We start from the raw sequence: 27,773 nt of genomic DNA, 5'->3' as shown, positions 1-27,773 counted from the left end.
TAGGAATTTAAATTAACCAACCATGATCCGGCCAGGCTGGCAAGGTGCCCTGCCTGATGTGGGCGTTCTCATGGGTGTGCATTAACCTCAGTTTTCTTCTCCAGAGAACGCATTTGTGATTTTATTTGGATTTACAAGCAGCTTTTCAAAGGCCGGACCCTTTGTCCCCGCTTGTTATCCTGAGCTTAGGATTCTCCGCTGCCCGAAACAGCTGGCTGTCACTTGCGCGTGGCGGAGATCCCTGGGTGGCGTGCACATCTGCTCCACGCGGGGCATGAGAGGCGCTTCCCTTCCCTTGCAAGCGAAAGCGCCGGCGTGTTGCCATCAGAGCTGCCTGTGTGCCTGTGCGTCATCAGTGCGCGGAAAATGCATGCTTGCCATCCCGGATTTGGGCCCGAGGAACGGGGCTTTGAAACAAAACAGCTGGGCATCCCAGCTCCACGTTGGCAAGGAATAGCGGCTGTTAGGGTCTTTGCTTGTCCTTCACGGTGGGCTGAGACAGAAGTGGCCGTCGCCTTAACCCTTTGCTCAAATGTTGGGCCCTGGGTTGGTTGTTTCGAAGCACACGGCGCACACAGCTCTGGTCATCTTTGGGCAGGATGGATGAGTACCAGACGCAGCCGCGCGCTGCTGAGTAAACAAGAACCGCGCGAGGGGGAGCTTGTGGGGCAGACGCACGGCCCTTGCCACCGAAGCTTTGCGTGGCAGCACGGCATCGCCAGAGGGTGCACCTTTTACGGGTGGGGAATCAGAGCCAAGGCACTCCTTTGCCTGAGTCCTTCGGACACGCTTAACGTTCTCTGCTCTTCCTTCCAGATAAGTTGAAATGCACCAAAGAGGAACATCTCTGCACGCAACGGATGTTGGACCAGACCCTGCTTGACCTGAATGACATGTAAAAGATCCCCTCTGCAGCCTGCAGGCTAGCCAGCCTCCCCATCCCACCCCGTTTCCCACCCCACGGCCAATGGGGCTTCTCGAGCAGTGATTCTGTGTTGGGGCCAGGTTTTTTCTTTTTTCTTTTTTAGGGGGGAAAAACAAAAACAAAACCACCACCAACCCTCAAAGGGGAGAGAGAAGTCATAAATTACATTCCTGATGTCTGTGGCCAGCTTAGCTTATAGACCCCTGCCCAACCTCCCTCTTCCCTGCCCATGAAACGTTCCCAAGTTATCAGCAACAAGTAAGGGAAAATGTGTACCCAGTGCAAGAATATTCTTCTAGGGAGCGAGTGTCTGAAACGCACCCTTTTAAAGTGTGGGACAATATGTGGTGCTGTGTGTGTGGGGGGGGTAACAGCCCTCCCTTGCTGAGCATCGCTCGTATCGCCAAGGCTCCTGGGCATGATAGGCTTTTAAGGCACGCAGCTAGCCTCCCTCCACGCGCTCCTGCTGTTTGGCTCAGGAGCGCCAACGGGGGTGGAAGATGGACCCCTTTGATCTGTAGGATAATCGCACATCCCGTAGCCTGAACCAGCAACGCTTTGTGGCATCCGCTAGCTGAGCGGGATTAACCTCGGCGAGGAACAGCCCTCCCTCCCTCCCTCCCAGTTTTTGAGTGTTTAGATTTGGCTTTCTAGTAACGAGTTGGGCCAAAGCTTCCTTTCTCTGCTGTCTTAATCTGTTTTTATAACTCTTTGTAGCTGGGGAAGCAACTATGTCAGAAACGTACCGGGGTGTTTCTTTAAAAAAAGGGGTTTCCTTTTCTCTAAACCCGCTTTTAAACCATTCGCAAGACCCTACCCCCGTCTGCGCCCACCCTGTTCTGTTCCATTTCTTCCGCTTTGGGGAAACCACTATATCTGGATAACCAACCTCTTCCCACCTAGGCTTAACTTTCTCTGTGCTTGGCGCTTCTGTCGCGTAGGGGTGTTTTGAGGAGTGGGGCTTTTAACCTTTTGCGCGCTCCTGGACGTGAGGGGTTTTTCTCCTCTGTTCCAGCCAGGAGCCGACCGTACCGTCTTAAAGAGAAACAGGATGTATTGGACACCTTGATGCTCTCTGAGACTTGATCCACCGAAGGTTGTGTTGTTGTTGTTTTTCTTTACGCATCTGTGTACAAGCCTGCTGGGTCTCATAGGAGGAAGACTATGCACTGCCACGGTTTTTCGCAGCCAGTGTGTGTGGAGGGGGGGGAATGAGGAAATTATATCAAGTGTTTTGATACTAAAAAAAAAAAAAAGCCTTGGTCTTTTATTGTCTTTTTATTTTTGAAATAATAAACAAGCATTCCCTCTCTCCTGCTTGTGATGCTTTTTTTTAAAACTAGGATTCTAGCTTTGGTAAGCTGGATCGGCCCAGCAGCATTTCAATATTTGTGTGTGTTTGTTTTTCAAATTTCTCTTAACCCTATTACCACCCCTCTCTCCCTCTTTAGCTGCCTCTTCTGGCACAGGGAACCAGATCAGGGTTGCTTGTTACGGATGGAGATTGGATAGCGGGGGGGGGGGTGTTAGGGTTTTGATGACCCAGTGCATTGGGCAAACCTGGCTTAGTTGTGGTTTGCTCAACCAGTCAAGGCTTAGGGCAGTGTTTCTCAAGCTTGGCGGCTTCAAGCTGCGTGGACTTCAGCTCCCAGAATTCCCCAGCCAGCCTGAAGTCCACACAGGTTGAAGTCGCCTAGCTTGAGAAACACTGGCTTGGGGTGAAGGCAGCCTACATTGTGTGAAAAATCAGGAGCGGGGGAGGCACCTTGGGCAGCCAAAACACTGGGATAGGCTAGGTAATGAAATTGATTTTATTTACCATAGTCTAGTCAGGAATGGGGTTTTTTTAAGCCCCATCAGCCACCAGACTGCCTTGTAAGTTCACACAACACATGAGCTCCAGCGGAGTGGCTTAGTTGTTGGTTCACCCCAAGCGGTTAAGAGAGGCCATCCGGTGGAGCGAGCCTCTCTTTGAGGTCTCCGGGCACAGCCACGGTTTTGTTAACCCAAGTTTAGGGCCAGCACATTGGGGCAACCCAGCTAGTTCTGAGGCTACCGAAACTGCAGCTGGGCCAGAAGGGTGGATGCTCACCAACCCCAAAGCGGGGGCCCTCCAGCAAGACCGCAACTCCCAGAATTCCCAGCCAGGCGATTGCAGATACTGAACGTTCCTTGCGTTGCAAGTCTTGGGACGGCCGCTAGGGGGCAGCAAACGAAGAGCTTGGAGCGTCCCGACTGCCCCCTTGTGGTAATTTGAAGTTTTGCGACCCAAAGACGGCGGCAGAGCGCCCCGGCGCTCTTCCTGCGGGAGCCCCAGCCATGGCACTCGACAAACGAATCGGATCAACGCCGCGATTCCCACGCGGTACAAATCCCGGGCTTGAGAGTCCGCGCAGGCGCAAAATGGAGGCGGCCTCTCTTTCCCCCCCCCCGCTCGCGTTACAGCAAAAAAAATGTGATGAGCCGGACAGGCGCGCACGCGCAGATGGGCTAAATAAGCGCGAGGAGGGTGGCCGCGCGCGCCGGCTGTTCAGCTGCGCGAGGCGGCGCATGCGCAGAACTGCGACGCGCGTGAGGACCGACCCTTTGGGCCGCCATTTTTGGAGTCGCGGCTGGGGCCCTTTCGAAGATGCGGGCGGTTTCCCGGCGGGGTCGGGTTCCGGCGGGGCTTTTCCTCCTCGCCGCGGCACTGCTGACGGGGCCGGCCGGGGCCTACAAGCTGAACGTGCCGAAAGTGCTGCTGCCCTTCAGCCGGGACAAGCGGGTGCCCTTCGTGCTGGGCGCTGAGGGCGGTTGCTATTCTTGGTGAGGGGCGGGGCCTCGCGGGAAAAGGGGCGGGCGGAGGGTGACGTCACGGGGCGGGGCAAAGACCCCGGAAGTGAGACGACCTTGAGTTAAAGCGACGCTAGTGCTAATTCATCCAATATTGGAAAAAAAATCTATTGCTATTGCTAATTCATCCAGGACTGGAAAAAAAAATCTATTGCTGCTGTTAATTAATCCAAGATTGGGGGGGGGAAATCTATTGCCAAAACATAGCAGGAATTTAATCACATCCAGCCCATGCAAAACTGGGAACTTGGCGCCTATCTGCAGGATCTGCTTCTCTGGAATTAGCGGCTGTTGAAATCGGTGGGCTTGTTTTTAAGCAGAATGTGGAGCGTCTGGCCGCAACGCTATCTTCGCTTCTTAAAATACTGTTCGAAGGCACACGTTTGTATTTCATTGATAAATGCATTCTCTTTTATACGAGGTAGGTTTAGCAGAGAGGAAACACCGGCTCAGGAGAGTGGCTACTGTAGTTGGAAAGGCGGCTGCTGGTGACCAGCGATGGGAACTAAGGGGAACTGCCTCCCTCCTCCTAATGCTGCTGCCTCCAAGCCGGTCTGGACAAATGGCTGCTGCAAAAAGCAGCGGTGGGGGTGAGGAGCTGCTGGTTGTAGCCAAGCTGGCATGGAAGTGGATTCCGAGGGCGGGCAGGTCTAAGCATCTTCGCTTCTGCCCTGTAGGTACTCCACACGCCATGACACGGTCACCATTGAGCCAATATACGAGAACGGGACTGGTTGCTCACAGAAAGCGTTGCTCGCCACCCGCTCTCTGCAGGCCACAAAGCTAGCCAGCGTGATTATAGCAGAGGAGATAGGTAGGTGGGGGCAGGAAGCTGAAGGGGGATGCCTTTCGGCTTGTATCTGGCTGAGTTGGTCAATTAAGGGCAAGAAAGCCTTCTGCTCTAACCAGTTTGGAGATTTGCGTGGCTTATGACCCGCCGTGACTCCTTCCATGTATAACAGCCCCTTAGGCTGGGAGAAGGCAATCCTAATCCTGCTGTCCACCTGTTGCTTAACTACAGCTCTCATATGCTGGCCTGGCCGAGGCTTCTGGGGGAGGTGGTTCTGCCACGTCCAGAGGGGTAGCTCACCCACAGAACGGCAGGGGTCACGAGCAGGGGATTCTCTAGATAAATAGAGCTCAGGCCTGGAGAGGGAGAAGCGAAGTGGTTGCTCGGCCCGGGAAAAGTAGAAAATACAAGAGAGAGGGGGAGTCAGAACAGCCCCACCTTGACCTTGTCCTTAAAGTTTTAGGTGGGATTTCAAGATTCTCTTGATAGATCCCACAACATCAAAGTAGCATGCCTGGATCAGTGCAGGGTCTTGTTTCTTGACCTGGCCTACCTCAAGAGGACTGGCAGTTGCCGGCTGTTTGGCAAACAACAGGGCGTGGCTGATGGGATACGTTTACCATTGGGTCCAGCAGCCCCTGCTGAGCAGTTGTGTCCTTTGGGGAAGCTGCTCATTCCAAGGAAGTGATGAAAGAGCAGCAACTGCCATTCAGCTCAGCTCTAATCTTTGCAAGAGCAGCCGGTGCCTTTTCTCCTGAAGGAAAGCCCTTCTGTGCAGGCTGATCTTTAGCGTTCAACGACAGGAACGGCAGGGGGTGGCTTCGTTCCAGGATGCTACTGTGACTCCCTGGAACAGAGTTTCCCAGGGCTGCTGTTCCAGAATTAAGTTCTCTTTGGTTGAGGGTGCCCCAGAGCCTTCTGTAAGAGAGTCTTCTGAAATAACCATTTTATTCATAAAATAGCCTTTGCTTGGATCATAAGCAAAAAAAGTAAACTTGCCGCAAGGCCCCCTGCCCCAGCTGGCTTTATCCCTCCCTCCAGATAACGCCAGTTAAGTCAGTTTAGACTGTGATGCCAACCCTTCTCCCTTTCTGGCTCCCGGTCGTACCATGCATTGCTTCCACCAGCTTCAAAATTAGCCCCATCACGTTTGCGCGGCCCGGCCCTCTTCATTCAGCGCCGCCCCCTCCGAATTGTCGCTGCAAACGCTCCTCTTTCTCTGTGCATCAGCTGCAGCATAAGCGATCCTCCTTATCGCTGCCTGTTCCCTGCTGGTGAATTTCCCGTTCAGTAAAAGTCGCTGGCGGCTGAGGGCTGGAACCGTAGCTCCTGCATGCCGCATTGCATTGAATGCGCTGCGCTGAATACGGCAGGGCTGTCAACCGAATGAGCGTGTGCTCAGAGGGGTGTGAGTGTCCCTTTTCAAAGCTCCCCCCCCCAATCTCTGCATAAAATGTCACCGTGGGCCAAGCCACAGAAGCCCTTCCACAGCCGTAGCCACAAGCAATTCGAGGCCACTGAGCTTTCTCAAACTTAATTGAGATGGGGCAGGTTGTTTGTTTGTTTGTTTGTTTGTTTGATTGATTGATTTCAACCACCCAGATTTTGCTGGATGGCAGCAGAGGGCGGGAGACATGGCGTCGTCTTTCTTTCCAGTGACCGGTCACTTGCTCCGTTGCGACATCATTGTGGACCTCATTGACCAGGTGGAAATAGTCTCCCGAACTCGAGAGATCTATGCGGAAGACTCCCCACTGGAGCTGAGTGCGAGAGCTTTAGATGCGGAAGGTGCTGTATCCAGAGCAGGCCCTGGTCGTTCAGATCCAGGTCCTCGAACGGCTTCTGATCCTGCCCAGCCGCAGAGACGGTCACCTGATCCCTTTCTGTAATCCTTTGCCCAGTCGTCTGAGGCAGGCAGAGCTGGAGGAAATGCCTTTTCAGTGGTGGCTCTGTTTCGGGCATTGCCTTCCCAGGAAGGCCTGCCTGGTACCTTTGCTGTGGTTCTTTTCATACCAGGAAAAACCTATGACACCTTTTGGGGCTGTTGGGGGGGAGGCATATGAGCGTTTCTTAACAATCCAGCTGCTCGGGACTAAGAATTCATGGTGGTCGTCATATCTAATATGGCCATACATCCGTACTTGGTTTGGGTTTATCTCTACAGGGAACACGTTCAGCAGCTTGGAGGGGATGGAATTTGAGTGGAGTGTCGCCAAGGACGATGAAATGGAAAACTTGGAGCTGTCGAAGAAAATAAGGTCAGGTGAAATCCTGAGTGGCAAAGCATGGTTGTAAATTGAATATACAAATGGTCCTTGCTCAAAGACCACGATTGGGCCTGGAATTTCGGTCGCTGAGTGATGCGGTCGTTAAGCAAACCCGACCCGCTTGTTCTTCGGACCAGAGCCACACAGGGCCATGCTTGCCGGAGCTGCGCTTTTTGTGAAAGCTGGGTTTGATCTCTTCAGGATTTTAAAATACTCGGAGGCCGAATATTCTCCTCCCGACTACATCGTCCAGATGGAAAAAGAGGAGAAACAAGGAGATCGGATTTTGGTCTCAGGGATCAAAACTGGCGCAGCCATCATCAAGGTCCGAATCCAGGAGCCTGTTTACAAGGTGGGTCCTCGTGGCTCCCGGACGGGTGAGGTCACCAGGGGTGGCAAGGCAGAGTTGACCAGAGACCGGCCAGGGTTGTTGAATCTAGGGGGTTAAATTGCCGCGACACGAAGCATCCCTGTCCATTTTCCCCACTGAATTGCACGGGCAAGCCTTCCATCTAAGCGTGTGCTTTGTTCCTCCCCGCCTGCCCCCCACCCCCAGAAAGTTGCTGCCGCTTTGGTCCGTCTCCTGGTTTTGGAGAACATATTCCTTATGCCTGCCTATGATGTCTACCTGCTAGTGGGAGCTTACATCAAATACAGAGTTGGCAAAATAGTTCAGGGAAAGATCACAGGTACGCTGTTCCAATCTCCTGACCCCCTTGCCGCCCCAGGCAAACGGTCAGGGGCATTTGCTAGCAAAGCAGTGGGGCGACCCGTGCAAGTTGCTTGGAAGGGTCCCCAGTGTGCTTCGAGAGCCTCGCTGACCGTTACGTTTGTTCGGGAGGATGGAAAATAACCTGGCGCTCCCTGGCAGCCTTCGAGTGATCTCAGCCAGATTTCCAAAAGCTGGGGGTCTCGGTCAAAGCAGGCAGTCTTCAGGCTGGTGCAGTTTCTAGCCAGGTGTGGTTATTTGTTAAGCCATGGTTAAACGCCTCCTGTGCACCCAAATCACTGCTTGTCTGCGTTTTCTGACGGGGGGGCAGTATCCTGAGCAGGAGCATCCCCTAGATCAGGGTCTGTCGCAGATCCCACCGACTCAGAAACCCTGAATGAAACAGCTGGAAGCTGCTCCGGGCTCTGTCTGGGTCGGGGGAGGCGGGCGTTCGAAAGGAAACGGCTTGGGGAGCAGCGCAAGCCTTGTTCGTGGGTTCTCCCAGCCCTTTCTCCTGCAGGGGTACAGCTGCCTCTGGAGCATTACAGGCTCCAACTGCAGGACGAAGTTAAGGCAGCGAGCGGCTTTCGGTTTCTCCCGGTGGCCCAGCTGGACGCGGATACCGCCACCGTCACTGCCCTGCAGCTGGGCCAGGTGAATCTGGCCTTTGCCCATAAAAGTATCCTTTGTTACCAGTCGCTGGAGGTAACTCTCATGCTCTCTGACTTTTCCCGTTCCTTCTCGTTCTACCCTTCCCCCCGGCAACGCACACAGCCTTATTCCTCTCCCAGCGTGGAGAAGGGAGAACACCAGCCTCCTCGTAAGTAAGCCACGGCGCCTGATTGTAAGTGCCTGCAGGCTCAGGGCTGGCTAAGCTTAAAGGCTGCTCTGCAGGGGGAGGGTTGGAGAAGAAGGTGGAGGGAGATGGCGGATACCACAGCACAACAGCGAAGAGGAGCCTGCCGAGTTAGCAGTGGAAATTGTCCTTATCCAGGCCTGTGTAAACAGGCTCCCCCACCCCTCTATGCTGCCTGGTTGGGGCCGGCTCATTTATCAGGCACTCTGTAGGGCCGATTCCTCTATTGCAGTGCTTCTCAACCTTGGCCACTTTAGGATGGGTGGACTTCGACTCCCACAATTCCCCAGCCAGCATGCTAGCTGGGGAATTCTGGGTTGATGTCCACGCATCACACGTCCACACACTGGCTTAGACAGTAACTAGTTGGTTTGTCTTTAAGGGGCCGTGAGACCCTGTTGGTGGTTTTGCTGCAAAACGTTAACGTAGCTTCCATCTCGGCAGAAATCTCCTTTGCCACCAAGGCCAGCCTTGCCGGACTCCTTCATCGGAATACCCTTTCCCTGGCATCTGGCCTACCTTAATAGCTTCCAGGGGACCCAGAGATGCCTGGTTTAGCCACCGAAATTCCCCCGCCTCTCTATTTGCCCCCTTTCGGTTGCCACAAAGCTGAATTCCTTATGTGTGCCTTTAGACATCCACATGCAAGCGTCACTAGGGCTTCCGAACTGCAGCATATACGTGGTAGAACCTGGATTTTTAGGTAAGAACGCGTAGGCCTGCTGTTCCAGTGGCCCCATCTAGGAAGTTGTAAGTTAGGGAAAGGGGGCCTGTTGCTGAGGTACAGCTCCTTGCGTTCCCTTTTCCTGGTCAAAAATACCTGGAGCGCTTCTAACTTCCTGCCCCTGCTTAGACGGCGAGGAAGAGAGAAGCACACTGCAATAAGTTGTCAGAAGTAACAGGTGCCGTGATGCGTTTACATCGCATATGCTTTTGGCTGACTGCTTCGTAGCTCTTGCTGAAGGAACGTTGAGAAGCCAGAGCTCGGTTGCAATTGTGCACAATTTGATCTTGGGAGCAGAGAGAAATCTCTGAGTCCGGGTCGCTGCTGCCCTGCAGAATGTCGGACTACAGTTCCCAGAATTCCTGGTCAAGCTGGCTCTTGGCTCAGGCCAACCTTGCTGGGTTCAACAGATCAGAGGCTCTTCCCCCTTGATTCTTTGGTTTTCTTATTGCTGGATTAGAAACGAACTTGGGGCCCACGAGTGTACTTAACCCGTAAGAGAAAAAGTAGCAGGGATGAACCACAGGGCGTTCAAGATTGCCCTTTCCACAAATCCCCATCAGCATGGACATCCGTCACCCCAGCCATCTAGAAGGCACCAGGTTCGCTGTCCGTTCTCTGCACCAAAGGAGGATCCTCGGGTGGAAATGCGTTTTGTTCAGCCCCCCTTGTACCATAATTGCAGGCTTCACTGTCCAGCCTGGAAACAGATGGGTCTTGGAGGTGATGCGGACATACACCATCACGGTCGAAGTGTTTGACAAATCGAGCACCAAAATCTATCCCTCGGATGTGAGTAGATGACAGCCGGGGGAGAAAACGTGCATGCTCTTCCAGCCTTGCCCAGTGACCCTGTTAAATAATTCCAAGGAAGGGCACTCGGGTCTGCGTATCCTCCACCCCAGCCCTCCCTTTCTTTGCTCAGGCCCTTTCAGACGGATTTTTCTGCATTTCCAGAATCTCCGAATAACTCATCAGTTTCCCAGGGAGTATTTCAAGGAGTTCACTTCTTCCGTGAATGGCTCCTACCACATCGTTCAGGTCCTACAGGAAGGCGTCACGGTCATTAAAGCCATGTTGCTGTCTGTCCTTCTCCAGGTAGGAGCCGCAGATTCTTCACCACCCAAGGAATTTTTCCTCACCCGGTTTCTGAGGGTGCAATAGTCGTAAATACTTTAAAGAGGGCAAACTCAACACATTTGGATCTCCAGCTGGACCGTCGGAACAGGATAGTCTAAAATAATTGAAATTGGGGTATGGTGGGATCGGAATGTTTCAACCCTGAAACATTTTGCACGTCTCCTTAAAATGTTTAACCGGGTAAGCTCTGAAAACTAAAAATAACTCTGGGCAATGTAAATGATCTTGCAGAGTCCGCAGATTATATTTCTTTGGTGATAATGCGTGTGGCATTTCTGTAGGCCGGTGTCTAAAAATCACACCGTTTTTTAAAACCTCTTTTCAGAGTGGCTTGGAAAATTATTTTGAGACCCCAATCAGCCATGAGCAAGAAGTAAAGATCTATCTTCCCATCAAGCTGACGCCTTCCTTCCTGGCTTTCCCATACCATCCTCTGGACCTCTTGTATCGGTATAAAGTTCAGGTGAGGTTGACAAACTCCTGAGAATGTTTTAAATATTTTAAATGCATGCTCTGCGGCTGAAAATGTCGCTGGTATCTCTAAAAGGAAGGCTTATTTCCTATTCCAGATAGAATTCTTAAAGCATTTTTTAAAATTGCCTTTGTTGCTAGCTTTGTCTAAAAATAAAAATTCAAATGGAAAAGTCGGAATACAACTACAGCCAAATCAGCCTCCGTTAGCCAGGTTTGAAAGTTCTATTTATAAAACCACGTTTTCACCCGGCATTAGAAAATCAAGAACGAGGCCAAATTGATCTTACTAGTTTATAGCTTTTTGCAGTTTTAGGAAGTATAACAGCCCCTGTATTGAACATGGGAATAAATTAGCAAGGTCGGAATGTACGAAAAGTCATAAAAATTAATCCCAACCAAAGAGAAGGATTATACACCATTGTAAACTGTAAACCTGACTTAATAAAACCGTGACAATGGCCCTTAATCCTCATGAAACACAAGTGTTTTCAGGTCACCAGGAAACGTGCAATGCTGCTGCCACCCCTCTTCTGTTGGGGGACAGTCAGACATCTCCCAGAGAGGGGATTCCTCACTTTTTCTAGCCATGTCGCCCCTCCCTCCCCCTCTGTCTCAGACACGTGGCATTTGACAGCATTTCTGGAATGGCCTCCTGGGGCTCTCGTGCCTCCTCTGAAGCCTGCCCAACTTTCTGCAGGTCGAGGGAGGCAGCGGCAACTTCACCTGGACCTCTTCCAACCAGACAGTGGCCACCGTCACTGTCAAAGGCGTCGTCACCGCAGGACTCGCCGAGGGGCAAAGTGCCGTGCAGGCCAGGGACGTGCAGAATCCCTTCCATTTTGGGGAAATCCAGGCGAGTGTGCCGAAGGGCTGTCATCCCGGCCTCTGTTCCCCTGGCAGAGGAGCCAGAAAGAGTCACGGCTCAGTCCTGCATCCAATAGCTTAGAAGCAGGCACTGTCTCAGCAGCGGGCTAGGCCTCTGTGGGCTGAGAAGCTAAACAGAATTGGGCTTCTTGAATTCTGGGATGGGGGCTCTCGGGCATTCGGTGGGCTGCCGGGAGATCTGGAATTGGGAAAAAGATGGATCGCCAAGGAACTCTACTGTTAAGTCCAAAACAGTGCAGAGGGAGGGATGAAGATCCAGCTAGGCAACTGTAAGCACTGGCACATTCAAGCATTCATTCAGTGACAGTCAGGAGACCGGGCTTTTTCTGCTGTTTTAAGGAAGGGAAATGACCAGTACAAGAAGAAAGCTGCAGATGCCCTGTTCCCACTCAAACCTACATTTAAACCTGTTGTTGTTTATTCGTTCAGTCGCTTCCGACTCTTCCTGACTTCGTGGGCCAGCCCACGCCAGAGCTTCCTGTCGGTCGTCAACACCCCCAGCTCCCCCAGGGACGAGTCTGTCACCTCTAGAATGTCACCCATCCATCTTGCCCTTGGTCGGCCCCTCTTCCTTTTGCCCTCCACTCTCCCCAGCATCAGCATCTTCTCCAGGGTGTCCCGTCTTCTCATTTAAACCTACATTCACTAAATTACCCTCTGCCCCTCTTCCCACTAAGGCATGTCACCCCACTGCCCAATCCAGGTGGCTTCTCTGATGTATCTCCCTTGCATGGCCTTGGGGTGCTCATGCCATAAATCCATAGCCATAACAATGCAGTTCACACTCCAGCCCGGCACCCCCTCTCACCTGGCGACACGAAGTCTGTTCACACCGATAAGAGACTGGCGGAAGATGCTTCAATAAGCGGTTCTGGGAACCTTTTGATCGGAGGGTCTGACAGCAACCTTCTCAGAGACAATTTCTAGGGGTCTCTGAGGAAGGCAGTGCTCTCGGCCAGAACAGAGATTCGCGCTTGGCTGAGCACGTGGTGTCAAGCCCCCTCTTCGTGGCTCATTATCCATGGTTTACACCACGCTGGGTCGCGTGATCTCAGCCAGCTGTGGCTTATCGCAAGAAAACACAAACTGCGGATTAGCACCATGTGCGAACCCTCTTGTGTGTGAAACCGGGTGCCAGTCTGAGGAACAGAGAGGGATTCTCAGCCCGGTTTCCTCTCAGGTTTGCCTCTGGCAGCTCTCTCCGAAGTCCAGGGGTTGGGCCTTGGGCAAAGCATCTGGGCCGAGAAACTCGAGCCCTGCGCTCAGAGAAGGCAGGCTGTGTCCTGCCAGCAAAATTGGCTGTGGGGGAAGCAGGCTTGCGCTGTACCTTTTGGAGACCTGTCTGATGGCCGAGGGGCAGGAGAGAGATGCTGGGGAACTGGCCTCCATTGGACATACACAGGGTTACAGCAGCCACCCGGTGGGGGGGTTGGACGAGAGGCCTTTCGGGTGCTTTCAGCATCCAGCCTTCCGCTTTTCTTCAGGTGTACGTGCTGAAGCTCTCCAAGATGGAGTTCCTGCCGTTCCACGCAGACGCTGAGATCGGGCAGAGCTTGGAGGTGCAGCTCGTGATGTATCACGTGGAGAAGAAGACGGGGGCGAGCACGGCTTTCACCGACTGCTCTCTCCTGGCCTTGGATGTCAGCATGGACAAGCAAGGAGTCTTTGCCTTGGGCGGAGAGGGTAAAGGGGCAACCCCAGACCAGCTTTCCTGTTTCGTTGGCACCTTTGGGGGCAAGCTAGACCAGAGCTGGCAAGCAGACTGTCCTTCAGAGGGATGCATTTGAACAGGGCCTGTGCCCCTCTGGGAATGAAAAGATGGTGTCTCTTGGTGCCATCTTTTGATGAAATACTGGTAGTCCTTGACTTACGACCATTTGTTTGGCAACCGTTCGAAGTTACGACAACTGAAAAAGGTGGCTTGCGAGCAGTCCTCGCCCTTACCACCGTCACAGCGGTCCATCCCTGTGGTCACGCGATCACCATCTGTGACCTTCCCAGCTGGCTCCCGACAAGGAAAATCAACGGGGGAAGCCAGATTCACTTAACGGCCGCGGCCAAAAAAGTGAAATTGGGTGTGACTCGCTCAACAACCACCTCGCTTAGTGACGGAAGTTCCAGTCCCGATTGTGGTCGTAAATTGAGAACTACCTGTATTGCGCAGGATTTCTGCAATTGTGCAGAGGTTTGGTTGAAAGGTAGCTAAGGGCTGCTGAAAGGTTGGGGAGGGTTGCGTCACTCTAGGCAGCTCTAGGCCTCTGCCTCCCACACCCAGGCTGAAATACAAGCCGGCCATGGTCTGGTTTTGCAGGGAAGCAGAAAGTCGGTGTGACGTTCTGCTCCAGCATCCAACTCATGGCGAAGTCCCTGGGGCACACGCTAGTGACCGCCAGCGCCACCATCTTTGAGGAATATTTCGAAACCAGTGCGACTTTTGCGGCTTACGAACCTCTCAAGGTGAGCGGGTGGCTTACCTGGCCTCGATTCAAGGTGGGAGCTCCTGTCTGCCTGCTTTTTTCCTGTTTCCTCTTTTTGGGGCCATTCGTTGAGCCAGGCGTTGGCTGCGGCTTCAGAAAAGTTAGCCCCCCGTCAGAAAAACTGTAGGTGGCGAAGCTGGCTCCTCGGGCACCGCCGCGGTAGTCCTGCCAGGCTTCCTCAACGTTTTGGGGGTGGTTTTTGGTTCCTGCAAGTCAGTTTTTGACTCCTGGCGACTGTCTGGACAGGTCCCTGCAGTTTCTCAGCAAGGCTTTCCGGAAGCGGCATGCCACGGCCTGCTTCCCAGGGCTGAGAGAGCGTGGCCGGCCCAAGGTCACCCAGCTGGCTTCGTGGCTAAGGCGGGACTCGAACTCATGGTCTCCAGCCTGGTGCCTTAACCGCTACCCCAGACTGGCTCCCTCCCAGTCCAGTCGTTCCTGGTTTAACCCTGGTCCTTCTTTTTCTTAACCTTTCCGTAGCCTGACGGAGTTTTGCCTCATGCTTTTCAGCCCGCGTTGTTGACCGAACTGGCATCTCTGCCCTGAGTTGGCAAGCCTAGCCCCCACCCCCCCACGTATCCCTGCAAATTCTCTCCTCTTGTGGCCAGGCAGTGAACCCCGTGGCAGTGGCCTTGGTGACCTGGCATTCCACGAAGGAAATGGTCTTTGAGGGAGGACCCGGGCCCTGGAGTTTGGAGCCGTCCCGCTTCTTCCTGGAACTCAAAGTGGAGAATAAGGACAAATTCGACGTGCTGGAGGTTCGGTTGCCCGCCCGGAGGAAGCAGAACCAATACATTTACAGAGTCACGTGCTTGGAGTTGGGGGAGGAGGTAAAAGGAAGTCGCGCGAACACCTTTTCCCCGAAGATGTTCTCGATACGGGAGGCTTGAAAGGGAAGGCCGTAGACTCTATGGCAGCGGCTCTCCACCGTGGCAACTTTACGATGGGCGGACTTCGACGCCCAGGATTCCCCAGCCAGCAAGGGATGTCTCGGGAAACACATGGGCAGTGAAAGGCTGGCTGGGGAATTCTGGGCGTTGAAGTCCGCCCATCGTAAAGTTGCCACGGTGGAGAGCCACTGCTTCAAAGTGCTGTGAGAGCTATTGCTGTGGCCGACTGATTCTCCTTTCCAGCTGCCTGTAGCTTTCTGGTTCGAAAGGCAGCAGCTGTCTTCGTCTAGCTGTCCCCCAGCTGGTGGGAAGGCCCAGGCCAAGGGCAGCAGATCACCCTCCTTTGCTTGCTCCCCAAAGGTCTTCACCTTCCAAGTGGGCAATCACCCAGGGGTGCTAAACCCCAGCCCTGCCGTGGAGGCGGTGCAAGTCAACTTCATCTGTGCCCATCCTGCCAGCATGGCTGTCACACCCGTGTACAAGCTGGCAGCCGGCGCGCCTCCGTGTCCCTTGCCTCAACACCACAAGCAGCTGGTAAGTGCGGGAGGAGAGCGTTGAAAATGCCGCGGGGTTGCCTGCGTGGGCCCCTTTGTCTGGGCGTCTCAGGAAGCAAATGGGCCACTGAAGGAGCAAAGGGGGGTCTTGCTGGTTCCAGGTCCCCGTGTCCAGTTTGAGGAACACGATTTTGGAGCTAGCTTTGTTTGACCAGCACCGGAGAAAGTTTGACAATTTTTCCTCTCTGATCCTGGAGTGGATGTCAGCCAACGAAACCCTCGCTCGCTTCACTCACCCGAGATCCGTGCAGATGGTAGATAAGGATGATGGGACTGGACAGACAAGGCTCCATGGTACAGCTCAGCATTCTCTCTTCAACAGTAAAATGTGTCCCCTGCCCATTGCCTTTAAGCATACTTACTAGTGTTTCTCAACCTCGGCCATTTTGAGATGTGTGGACTTCAACTCCCAGAATTCCCCAGCCAGCATGGCTGGCTGGGGAATTCTGGGAGTTGAAGCCCACACATCTTAAAGTTGCTGAGGTTGACAAACACTGATACGTACAGTACATGCCTCCAGGAAGACCTTGTGTCTCCTCAAAGATAGCATCTGCTAGTTTTCTTCTGATACCTCTTTTTTCCCTCCTCCTCTCTTCCAACGGCTTGTCCATTTGGCTCCTTCCAGGACACCAGCTGTTAGAGGTGCACCAGATCAAAGGGACCGTTCTGATTGCAGTCAACTTTGTGAAATATTCTGAGGGAGGCAGCCCCAGAGTGAGTGTGAGGGGAAGGCTGGGTGGAAGCAACGCTCCACAAGGAGAGGTTGAAGAAAGTCAAGACCCGGTGGAGGTCTGGTAGCCCTCTCTTAAAGACCTAAAGGGGCCTTACACAGAAGATCAGGACCTGTTCTGTGTTACCCCAGAGGGCAAGACGAAGAATGATAGGCAGGTGGGCAGTGGGAGGAAGCTGGTGGGTTCTCCATCTCTGGGCGGGTTCAAATAGATCCCCGGGATGCCTTGATTTGAACCTTTCCAGGGTTGGACTCAATGGCCCATTCCAACCACAGCGTTCCATAACTTCTTGGTGGGTGGTTGCCACCCAAGGCGCCGTGGAGGGACCAGATGGTTCCTGAAGGTGGAGCTCGGAAGACTCAACCTTGTTTGGCTTTGGAGCGGAAGGAACAGGAACCTCCGTGTGGGCTGAGCTTCCCGTCTAGACACTGTTGTTGTTGACTTTGTTCTGCACGTAGGAGGTCTCTAACTCTCCTGCTTCTGCAGCTGTGGAGCTTTTGCTGGTCGAGGACGTAACTGTGGTCCCAGATAACGTCACCATGTACAACCATCCTGACATAAAGGTAGGGCCGAGGACGGCTTCAGTCAGCTCTTGACCCGGAGCATCCCGATTACTCTTTCTTTGCGTTTCAGAAGCCCTTAAAGCAGCGTTTCTCAACCTTGGCGACCTGAAGACGTCTGGGCTGCAACTCCCAGAATGCCCCCGCCATGCCGGAGTTGCAGCCCAGACGTCTTCAGGTCGCCAAGGTTGAGAAACGCTGCTTTGAACATTTCTGGTGCCTGTGTCCACCTAGGAAGTCTTCGCTCTGGTGGAAGGTTCTGGGTACTTCCTCGTCAACAGCAGCGCAGAGGACATGGCGAACATCACCCACCTGGAAACAGAGAGCGCCATCCAGGTGAGTGCCTGCGTGGTCCTGGAGACCCTGGTGTGGGGCAGAGGGAGGCTGGCATTTTAGATAGCCATGCCATCTTAATTTCATACGATCCTCTCAGCCATCCTGAAGCCAAGGAAGCTCAGTTGGCTGTTGGCAGTCCAGACAATGCTCTGCGGCTCTGATTTTACTCTCCCAGTTTCGGCTCATGGTCACCTTTTCCAGGTGGTTCCTGTCCTGCCTGGTTCTTTGGCCCTGGAGGTCTACGATCTCTGCCTAGCGTTCTTAGGACCGGCCACAGCTTACCTTCGGGTGTCGAACATGTACGAGTTGGAGGTGGACCTTATTGACAAGGTGAGAAGGACCTCGGATGGCCAGTCGCGTGCCCGGGCTACGTAGAATGAATTTTAAGCAGCGGCTCTTTCTCATTTCGACACAAGCTAACTCCCTGTAGAGTCTGTTCAGGAAGGCGTCTTGATGCAACGTGTGGCTTGTCGTGCCCTATAACACAACCAGAGGAGGTGTGGAGGAAGAAGGAACAAGAGAGGGCCTCAGCCATCACCCTTGTGGGTCTTCTGGAAGCTCCTGCTTCATGTCAGAGGACACATAGGACGTGTTCCCCACCCCACTCAGCTCCTCTTACAAGGTGCCACGATAACGCATAGAGAATAGGAACGGGTGTGCCGAGACACCTTCATCTTTTGGGCGAGAGCTCCCTGTGCCCCAAATTTGGGAGCCGGCTTGGCGGATTCTCTCTCTTCCTCTGCTGCTTGCAGAAGCAGGAGACACGGCAAGGCCCCACTTGGTCGCGCTGAGAAGATAGACAAGGACCCTAGGAAAATGGGTGATGTGCTTTATCCATTCTCAGGCCCAGCTTCATTCATTCCCCCCCCCCCCCGCTTATGATAGTGGGTAGAATGGGGGTTGAACCCCCTGCCCCCAGTCTTTTGACCATTAGTGGTTTGGTTAGACCAGTGTTTCTCAACCTTGGCAACTTTAAGAGGTCTGGACTTCAAGTTGAAGTCCACACGTCTTAAAGTTGCCACGGTTGAGAAACACTGGGTTAGACATTGCTTCTATTGAAGATGACTTCGTTCCTAACGGAACAGTCAATCCGGTCTTGTCCCCTCAGTTGCCCCGCCGGCATCAGATCCTTATGAAAGCCGGCCTTCCACAGCAGCAAGGCAGAGGTTGAAAATTCACCTCGCAGAGCCCAAGCAGAAAAACAGCTCTATGTTTTTTCCTCCAGGTTGAGATTGGCAAGTCCGTGCTGGTCTCGGTGCGAGTCCTCGGCCACCATCGGATCGCTTTCCGCAGCAGATACTTCGCCTACATGCACCTCCAGCTCAAAGCAGCCTCCCCGATCGTGAGTCTGACGTAAGTCTTCAGCACGCAGCCTGCCTCTCGCCTGCACCGGCAGAGCCTTCGGTCTGGTCAGCTTCTGCTCCAGCGGGCCCTGGGAACAGGTGGGATCAGCCTTTCTCAACCTTTTGACTCTGGAGGAACCCGTGGAATATTTTCCAGGCCTGGGGGACCCCCTGCGCATTCAGGCTCAAATGCAGGCCAGAAGTTACAAAATCGTTACCTTGGTTTCGTGGGTAGGCCTACATAGATGCATTAACCGTGTTCTGAAACTAAAAGTAAAGAATGAAGCTTACCTCTTCAAAGTGAAGTTGCCCAAACTTGAAACCACTTTTTAAATAAATCGCGATCTCCCAGGGAACCCCTGGTGACCTCTCGCGGAACCTGAGGGTGCCACGGAAGCCTGGTTGAGAAACCTCGTGGGTGGGAGAATCCCGCCAGGCTGGGGCGTTGCTTGCTGCCCAGAGCGGGGGATGAGGTCCTTCACCCCTGGTTCTTGCAGGCTGATGGAGGAAACGGGCGACTACGCCGAAGTCTACATGCTCCGAGCCATGGCAGTTGGCCAAACGACTTTAGTGGCCACCGCTTGGGACAAAATGGGAGTCAAATTCATGTCTCCGCCACGGAAGGTGGAGGTAAGGAATTGCAACCTTTTGGCTTGTTAGGGTAACGCTCCCCCGTAGTCAGCGCGGCGAGAAACTGCTTGGAAAGTTCCTCACCAAAATCTATAAAATCAAGAGTATTGGGAATCTTGAATTAATGTAGCAAGGTCTGTGAACGGTCCGTTGGGGTAGAATCGGAACGTGCTGCATCTTGCTGTGTGATTATCTTTTTTTTTTTTCTTCCCCCAAGACTAACGCAATGCTCTTGTGTTTTCCCAGGTCTTCCCACCATTCAGGCTCATCCCCGAAAAAATGACGCTCATCCCCCACAACATGATGCAGGTGAATCCAGGATTCCTAGCCCACAATCCCAGTTTATGGGTCATGCCCCACTTGTCTCTGCAAAGTCGTTGATTTCACTCTCCCCACAGATAGCGCTGGGTCACCACAGTGGAGAACGGGGTTCAGTTGTTGGGGGTTTTCCTGCAGATGTAATAAAGCATCTGCAGGAAGAGAAGAGAGCCCAGAAGACCTTTTTCTCAACCCAAAGGATTCCCTGAGGCTTCTGTTCCTCCTTTTTCTGCTGATCAAAACTAGACCCTTTCTCCCTGTTTGAAGATGGCTAACCGAGGTGTAGGAGAGTAACTGCAAGGATGGGGAGCATCCGGTCATGCTTCAGCCATCCCATGTCTTTCTCATTTATCAGAGGCAAAAGAGCGAGGTAGCCCAGACTGTTAGGCATGCCCCAATTCTATCCCCGCCTCAGCAGAGCATCGAGCAGGCTTTGCAGCAGGAGGGAAGGCCGTCACACACAGCTCCGCTTTCCGTTTTGCCTGAGCACCACTCGGCATTCTTCCCTTGTGTGTTTTCGCACCAACCTGCAGGTGATGTCAGAAGGTGGCCCACAGCCTCAGTCCCTCATTCACTTTTCAATCAGTAACCAAACAGTGGCTGAGGTTAACGGACTGGGGCAGGTCACTGCCAAGGCCGTGGGCACAGCGTTCGTCCTGGGGAGCATCCGGGCTGTCAATGAAGACACGGGAAAAGTTATTGTCTTCTCCCAGGTACTTCTGGCGGGACTGCCAAATTGGTCCTTTGCCTTGGACTGTTTTTTTTTTTTGTCCCTTCCATTCCCCTCTGTCCCTTCCACTGTAAACGGTCACCACAGTCCGGTTCTAAAACCCATCTCTTTGTCACACTTGCTCGGCCTTCCCCATCCCAGGGCGGGATGGGACGCAGCTGTCCTTATCCACGGCCGTGGGTCTTCCTCGCAAGGAGGGGTGGTGGGGTTGAACCCAAGAGACCTGGAGGGCTCTAATTCGGGGTGGCAGATCAGCTTCGGATATTGCGAATGTGGAGGGCTGGCGCTGTTCCGCGCTGCACGAAATACACAAGGCGAGAGAACGTTTGAAGACACCTCGATAGGAGGGGAAACACCTATTGTCCTCCTCAGGATCAAGTGGAGCTGGACGTGGTTCAGCTGCGGATGGTGCGGATCCACGCCCCTGCCACTCGACTTGTAACGGGCACTAAGGTGGGTCCCGCGAGACGACTCGCTGCCTTTCACACCCTGTCCGAGAAAATTGGTGTCTCGGTCGTGGAGGCGTCCCCTGTCCATTGGAGCCAGGATGATCTGTGGAAGTCAGTGGGCTTGGCTCCTACCCCCTGAACAAGCTCAGGTTCGAGATCCGTCCTCCAGTCCTCGATGCAAATCCAAATGTCTCACACGAAGCCCTTCTTTGCAGATGCCTGTCTATGTTGTTGGGCTGACCAGCACACTGACTCCCTTCTCCTTCGGGAACACTCGCCCGCCCCTGACGTTCCACTGGGCAATGAGCAAACGGGACGTCTTGGACCTTCTTCCCAGGCACTCGGAGGTGAAGGACCCTCCTCCTCTCCAACTCGCCTTATTTCAGCAACGAGTCTTCACAACCAGGCTCTAGAGCAGCGTTCCCAACCTTGGCCACTTTAAGATGGGTGGACTAGGCGGGCTGGGGAATCCTGGGAGTTGAAGTCCACCCATCTGAAAGTGGCCACGGTTGGGAACGCTGCTCTAGTGTGATGTTGCCGAGTTACAGCTTGCTGTCCAATTTGACACCGTAGAACCTGGGCCCCTCTGCGAGGACCGCTGCCAGTTTGGCAACAGAGATGTCCTCTTTGAGCGCTCGGTTTGCGTAGCAACCTCACAAAATGAGGCTGGATTGATCTGGGATCTCTACGCGGCAGCGGGCCCAGCCCTGTGGCTCTCTGCCTTGCGCACAGACGGGGACTTGGTTCGGACCATGGCGCGCTCGCGTTCAGGTGGAGTGCCAGTCTCGCGAAGAAGCAGGAAAGGGGCGCTGGGGTAACAGTGCCGCCCCTCCCCTTTTCCACCAGGTTTCCTTGGCCCTCCCTCCAGAAAGCAATTTTGCCATGGTCCTGCAGACCAGAGCAGCGGGCAGGACGAGCATCCGGGTGACGGTGCAGACTTCGGACGCCCAGGCCGGACAGTTCGAAGGAAACCTCACCGAGCTCTTGGACGAAGTGCAGATCCTGGTAAGGAGCAGGGACTTCCTCAGTTCAGCTCCGGCCTCCTTCCTTCGCGCTGGCTGCTCCCACGAGCCTTTCCTGTTGAAAGGGAGGCACGTTCCGGCCCTGTGTGCAGGTTCCTCGCTCTCCCCTCACAGGTCTTCGACAAACTGCAGCTCTTCTCCCCAGAGTGCCCCGCCGAGCAAATCCTGATGTCCATGAATTCACAGCTGAAGCTACTTACAAACAGGTACCAGGGCTGGTCCTTGGGCAGGGAGAGCCCTTCTCTGCAGAGGTGACTGGGGATCGGCTGCCCTACGTGGATAACGCCGCCATACAGCCCCGTTCCAGAGTCAAGGTGTGCAGTGAAGCCCTGCCTTTCCCTGATCCACCAAGGGTGGGTGGCTGCCCTCTGGGTCTTGAGACTGACTTGCCTGTTTTGCCACTGTGAGCCCATCGCTCCTGCCATCGTCCTCCCTGCCCCATCCAAACTTGCTCGCTCGCTCTTCCGTTCTTTCTCAGGGAAGGGGCAGCCTTCATGAGCACCCAGATCCTGCAGTGCTTCCCCAACTCCTCGGTCATCGAAGAGGATGGGCACGGCCTCCTGAAGGCAGGGGCGGTTACAGGCACCGCTGTGCTAGAGGTGACCTCCCTGGAACTCTTCGGGGTCAACCAGACCGCCATCACTGGGGTGCGGGTAAGGGAGTCGACGAAAGAGGCCTGCGAGGGAGCCTCTCCCACAGCTGGGCTTGCAGCCGTTGGAAAGGAAGCTGAGAAAACCCATTTTCCTTCCCAGGTTGCCCCAGTATCTTACCTGCAGTTCAGCAACACCCCAAAGCTCTACACAGCCAGCCGGGCACCTCTGCTGGCATTTCCCTTGGGCATGTCTTTGACACTCACCGTTCAGTTCTTTGACAGCGCCGGGGAGAAGTTCCACGCGCAGAACACCCAGCTATATCTGGCTTTGAACAGGTATGCTCCAGGAGAGGCAGGTCGAGGGTGATGCTTTGTGAACATGACCTCTGGGAAGCTGCTGGGGTGCTGGGCAGCCTTACATTTCGTTTATCTCTCCCAGTCAGTTGGGCTCCCTTACACTACCTGGTACACTACTCAGGAGCATATGCGGGGAACACTCACACCTTGCAGTGTGACGTCACCTCTTCTGGGGTCTTGGATGGGCGAGTGACTCGCCCCAAATGACACACGGCACACACAGGACTCTCCGTTAACCTCCTCGCTTGACTGATATCAAGCAAAGCTTTGCTGAATCACCCACCTTTTGTTCTCACATACGCACCAATCCCAGCAGGGTAACTGGTCGTGAAAATTGAGGGGAGTGGAAAAGAGAGGTTGCGGTCCCAGTGCCGCATAGGGTGTCTTCCAGCCAGCTCCCGGTCCAGTGCTCCTTTTTATGGACGCTCCTTCACGCTCCACCGGTTTAATTTTCAGAGATGACCTGTTGCTCATCCGGCCCAGCAGCAAGAATTACACTTACACGGCACAAGCCGTGAACCGAGGGGTCACACTGGTGGGAGTTTGGGATGAGAAACACCCAGGCATGGCGGATTACGTTCCCGTCCCCGTGGACCACGCCATCGAGCCAGATCTCTCTGCCCCGCTCGCCGTGGGAGATGTAGTGTGTTTCAGCACGCCCCTTGTTAACCAGGAAGGTGAGTGGGCCAGCCCCCACAGTCTCCCCTGGAGAATTGAGTCACCTTTGGGAGGAAAGAGAAGTTAACCTCCCTAACCATGATCCTCACCCTCCAAGGAGTGAATCTACGTCTCCCTAAAAGCAATGTACCGTGCTCTGGTTGCATCCCTGGTCCCAGGTCATTGTGGTTGCACTATATAAGCTAATAGCCTTGAGGGATGCATTCAGGATTCACATTACCCCTTGGCGATGCTGGTTAGAGGAGAAACTAGAAGTCGTCGTGCCTCTGGTTTCTCCAGCTTTTAAGGATATAAGGAAGCATGCCCGGAGCCGGCAAGCAGTTCACACCTATTGCTGTCCAGAGGCTACGAAGCTAAGCTATGTTGATCAGCCACCAAACGTGGGCATTCTTGTGGCACACTGTGGAATCTGCTGCTAGTCAAAGAGAGGTGATTATGCGCTGGTGTTGAGTTTTGCCGTCCATTCTAACCCAGCTTCCAGTATGATGCGAATGCCCCCAGAGCCCAAGCGTATCATGCGAATGTAGCCAGGAGTGCATTTGCATTAAAAACCGAAAACTTCGAGTCTGGAAGCCCACCCGTGGCTTTGTTCTGCCTGCAGAGAAAAGGTTTCCTCCTGTTGTTCCTAGGGGAGCCTGGGATGTGGCAAATCACCCCCAGCGACGTGCTTGAGATGGACGTGGCGAGCGGAGCAGCATACGCAAAGCACCCAGGGAAAGCCACGGTCTTCCACGAAATCCCAGGGATAGTGAAAACGTACAGAGAGGTAGGAGTATCTTTCTAGCGTGTGAATACACTCATTTTAATACGCTGTGAGCAGAGGAAGGTGGGCTGGGCAAGGGTGGGGAAGTAATGCTAGTTTGGGTCAGGGAACAGCTCCTAGTGACAAGTGGTTGGTTTTTTTCCCACCGTCTTCTAATCTGTCCTTTCCAGATCGTCATCCATGGTTTGTCGAGACTAACCCTGCACCTTGGTCCCAAAAACTTCCTAAGTAACGCTCCCAACGCCTCCAAATTCCGGGTTTTCATCTCTACGAGCAGCCCAGCAGCTCTTCGAGGTAGAGGACGCTCCTTTTGAACAGAAATACGGTGGGGGAGTGGGGGGGGCAGCAAGGGGTGAACCAGAAAGGAAAAGTAAGCACTGGCTGGCAGTGTGACTTTAAAGTTTATTTTTTGTTTTTTTAAAGGGGTCCTCTGTAAGGTGGAAGCGAAGGTCGTCTGGGTGGGGCAAGACTTCTTGTTTCTCTTGCAAAAGATTAGAAAGTGTGTCCAAAGGAGCTTTGATTCTCCTGGCTTCCCTCTGTAGCCATTTTAGATGGGGCAGCAGGTCTTTCTCCAAGGGCAGAGAAGACCAAATTCTTCCCTTGAAAGACAAAAGCAGAACGTTAAGAAATTGGGGGCTGATCTTCTGTCTGCCCACAGCTTGGTGCAAATCCTTTTGGCCCAAGGAAAATTCTTTCTCAATTCCCTGAAGTTCTCCTGAAGCTAATATAGGCACAGCTTCCCCTTCTTTGCTGGGCTCGCCCGCTTAAACACAGAAGGGCCAGCTGGAGCACCACGCTGATGGAATTGCAGGTTTTACCTTCCTCTCCCTCCCCCATTCAGTCCCCACCAGTCCCATCTTGCGGATGAGTCGGGCCCGTTTCCGAGGGGGAGCTCAGAGACTCTAGCAGGGAAGACATCCCTTCTCTTCACGCACCCCGAGCAACCCAAAGACCCCTGTGTCTTGTTGCAGGTCCTTGTGGTTCCGAGCAGCTTCGTGCCATCGCAGACCTGCTTTTCCCCGAATCCCAGCTGACCTGCCAAGTGGATTTCAGCGAGAGCTTCCTGGATATCCCAGCAAGCAAAATATTTCACATCCAGCCGGCTTTTTACACAGATAAAGGTAGGCCGGAAGAGAACTTGTGCACCTTTGCTTCACGGATGGGGAACTTGGGGGCCTTCCGTGCGTTGCTGACTCCCCTTCCAGTCTGCGATACCAGCTGTCCAGTTCCCTTGACATTCAGGGGCGCCTGCGTTAGGCTCCAGCCTTACGCCTTGTCCAGATTTGCCTTCTTTCCGATCGAATCTTGAACCCAGGCATTCCGAAGGCACATTTTAAAGAGTCTCTCTGGCTTCCATCAAGGGCTCTACGCTTGCCTGGTAACTGTGAAAACCCACCCTGAGGAGGATCTGCTGGCCCTGAGCACAGCCGAGGGCTTCGTGCACGTGTCCGCTGCTCTCCGCAGCGAGCAAATCCAGGAAGTGCAACGGATCTCGGTCCCGTTTCTACCGGCCTTCTACATCAACCAGACGGAAATTGTCTTCGGCAGCTCCCAGCTGACTCGGGAAATCTTGGTGTTCGGGGCCAGGAGAGTGACAGAAAATATCGAGGTAAGTTGAAAGCTGCAGGACAGCCACAGCTGCCCAAAAAGAGCAGAGTTGCACGGAAGAGGTTGGCCAGTCCTCCTGAGGCTGGGGCTGACGTCTCAGCGGGGGGTCCCCTGCTTTGCCTCCAGAAGGGGCTCAGATTGGGCTGCACCTCCAGGATCCAGATCAAACTGGGGAAGCCCTGCCTGAAGACAGGAGACAGGCGTGAGTTTGAAGGGCCAAAGGTCTGACTAGGCGTAGGGAAGGTTCCCACGCAAAGTAAGATGCAGGGAGTTCTCAAGGAAAGGGCGGTGACTGGGAAGGACAGAGGCAGCGTCGCCTGCACCGGGGGGAGGAAGTCGGTGGCCCACGCCTGGAAGCACCATGCCGTTGGTAGTTGGAGGCTGAGCGTTGACCTCTGTGTGCGTGGTTGATTGATTGGGTTCTAATTCCCACCATCCTGCATCATTGCGCATGCTTTCTGGACCCGATAGGAGTTGGAATTCAACATCTGGAGGCCCTCCTTCACCCACCCTTGCCGCAACATCTCTTCTTGGGTGTCCCAAGTTCTCAAAAAGCAGTTTTCTTTCCTGCCTTGGGGGTGTCAAGACAGGGAGCGAGGTGCCACTGGAGCGTAACGCATGGGCGAAAGGTCCTCTCTCTCTCTCTCCTCCGAGGGGCTGGAAAGGGGCTTCTGCAGACAGCAGCAGGGACCCTTTGTCCCTTGAAAGCAGCTGGCTCCCAAGGCAGAGGTGAGACCAGGTGTGGCCGAGTTGTCCTCTTCTGAAGGCGCGTGAAGCTGAGGATCAGGAGCGATCAAGTTCAGCAGATCTGAGGGATCGCTCTGGACAGGCAGGCCCGGGTCACCGAGCCACCACATCTTTTATTTGGTTTTAAGAATGACCTATTTGGGCTTGTAAACCCTGGTTTAGGGCTTAGGGCTTAGTGGAACCTGGCTTTGGTGGACTCCCCCCCACCCCCACGTCCTCTTTGCACAACACATGGCCTGACTTTCCCTGAACGCTAATGGCCAGCTTTCTCCCGCATGCCAAGGCCCATCCCAGTTCTCCGGTAGTGCAAGTGGGACAGCCTCTCCTCCTGCCCGACATGCCCGGACTTGTCCTCTACCCGGTCAGTGTGGTCAATCTCACCTCTCTCCACCGGAGGGCAGCACCCGTCTTCGTCAACCTCTCCTGCAGCCTGACGGGGCAGAGGGCTGCCGTCTTGGTGCGGCCCCTGCAGGAGCAGCACATCTTCGGTGAGTGCCAGGACGAGATCGAAGCTTCAGGCTCGCGTGCGTCTCCTGACTTGCAGAGCGCACAGAATCGTTGTTCTTGGGCAGGCCTGGCGCCTAGAGTGTGACCGGACTCTTTGTGAACATGCCTAGATCAGTGCGCTGAGGCCAGCCTCGTCCGGCAGCTGGTGGGGTCCTACCAGGTCCTCCTGTTCACCATCTTCGCTGTTCTGGCATCCACCATGGTCATCTTTCTCAGTAAGTCCAGCATGCTGGCCGGGGCCACGTGCAAGCTAAGCCTAATAATGGTGCCAAGTCAACCTCCCCTTAAGCCATCTGGAGGGCACTAGATTCAGGAGGCAGTATTTCCAGGAGTCACAAAAGGCTGAGCCTGGAACAGACCAGTATTATTCCATCCCTGCAGCTTATAACGCCTTCCTGAACAGAGTTCAGACAGTCCCAGTGGTCTACGTTCCCACGTCAGCCACGACACAGGAAGGTGAGTTCCCAGAAAGCCGCTGGGGGCCCAGCCCAGGAAAACCCCAGAATCCTCAGCCGAAGCTGATTCTGGGAACGTAGTCCTGACACCTTTTGAGGTGACTGAACGCGGGGAAGCAGTTTTCCCAGTCCTTAAAATTCATTGGTTTTCAGCTTCCCTGAGCTTGAACTGTAAACTGCTTTTAAGATGTTTTAAATGGGAAGTAGAAAGTTCAGTTGCAGCCAAGATGGGCGCCATTGGATCTATGCCTTCTTGCCCGTTCTCAAGGATGCCTTCCCTTTACACCTAGGGTACCTCTATCCTCCACCAAGTGCCCAGCACCACCCTTCCAGCCTAAGGAACAGGACTCAGGCCTGGCTGTGGAGCGTGCGAAGATGACTTGTACAAGAATGTGAAAAGAGTAAACTGGTAAACTTTACGTGACGA

General features: G+C 53.9%; 2 protein-coding genes across 6 annotated transcripts in view; both read left to right on the top strand.

Moving 5' to 3' along the window:
- Positions 1–2,237, top strand: part of TPM3 (tropomyosin 3) — a 38,777-nt gene extending 36,540 nt beyond the window's left edge. For all 5 annotated transcript variants that reach the window (XM_063317041.1, XM_063317045.1, XM_063317042.1 and 2 more), the window contains one exon: positions 817–2,237. In XM_063317041.1, coding sequence (XP_063173111.1) covers positions 817–899 — 83 coding nt within the window. In that variant the 3' untranslated portion in view covers positions 900–2,237. The remainder of the gene's footprint in view (positions 1–816) is intronic.
- Positions 2,238–3,512: 1,275 nt separating this feature from the next.
- Positions 3,513–27,765, top strand: NUP210L (nucleoporin 210 like). The gene is made up of 40 exons (XM_063317253.1): positions 3,513–3,730; positions 4,435–4,571; positions 6,204–6,335; positions 6,712–6,805; positions 7,016–7,166; positions 7,371–7,503; positions 8,044–8,202; positions 9,014–9,082; positions 9,789–9,895; positions 10,061–10,201; positions 10,569–10,706; positions 11,415–11,570; positions 13,087–13,285; positions 13,914–14,059; positions 14,685–14,906; positions 15,327–15,500; positions 15,622–15,814; positions 16,146–16,234; positions 16,710–16,814; positions 17,046–17,147; positions 17,349–17,477; positions 18,373–18,500; positions 18,988–19,120; positions 19,367–19,429; positions 19,972–20,151; positions 20,541–20,621; positions 20,833–20,964; positions 21,464–21,622; positions 21,754–21,845; positions 22,118–22,292; positions 22,392–22,567; positions 23,045–23,265; positions 23,896–24,032; positions 24,200–24,323; positions 25,001–25,150; positions 25,391–25,638; positions 26,668–26,867; positions 26,994–27,106; positions 27,273–27,347; positions 27,637–27,765. The coding sequence occupies exons 1-40, from the start codon at positions 3,555–3,557 to the stop codon at positions 27,723–27,725; spliced, it is 5,628 nt and encodes a 1,875-aa protein (XP_063173323.1). The 5' UTR covers positions 3,513–3,554; the 3' UTR covers positions 27,726–27,765.
- The last annotated feature ends 8 nt before the right edge of the window (positions 27,766–27,773 follow it).

Source organism: Candoia aspera, chromosome 17 (assembly GCF_035149785.1).
Source record: "Candoia aspera isolate rCanAsp1 chromosome 17, rCanAsp1.hap2, whole genome shotgun sequence".
NCBI classification, from domain to species: domain Eukaryota; kingdom Metazoa; phylum Chordata; class Lepidosauria; order Squamata; family Boidae; genus Candoia; species Candoia aspera.
The sequence above is the reverse complement of the archived record's forward strand: the minus strand, read 5'-3'. Positions and strand labels throughout refer to the sequence as shown.

Bases quoted from the DNA above. Each gene is read 5' to 3' on its own strand.
- NUP210L (XM_063317253.1), top strand. From the start codon at position 3,555: ATGCGGGCGGTTTCCCGGCGGGGTCGGGTTCCGGCGGGGCTTTTCCTC. The intron at 16,235-16,709 runs GTGAGTGTGAGG...TTCTGCACGTAG, and splicing joins CTGAGGGAGGCAGCCCCAGA to GAGGTCTCTAACTCTCCTGC. The intron at 20,152-20,540 runs GTACTTCTGGCG...TGTCCTCCTCAG, and splicing joins AAGTTATTGTCTTCTCCCAG to GATCAAGTGGAGCTGGACGT.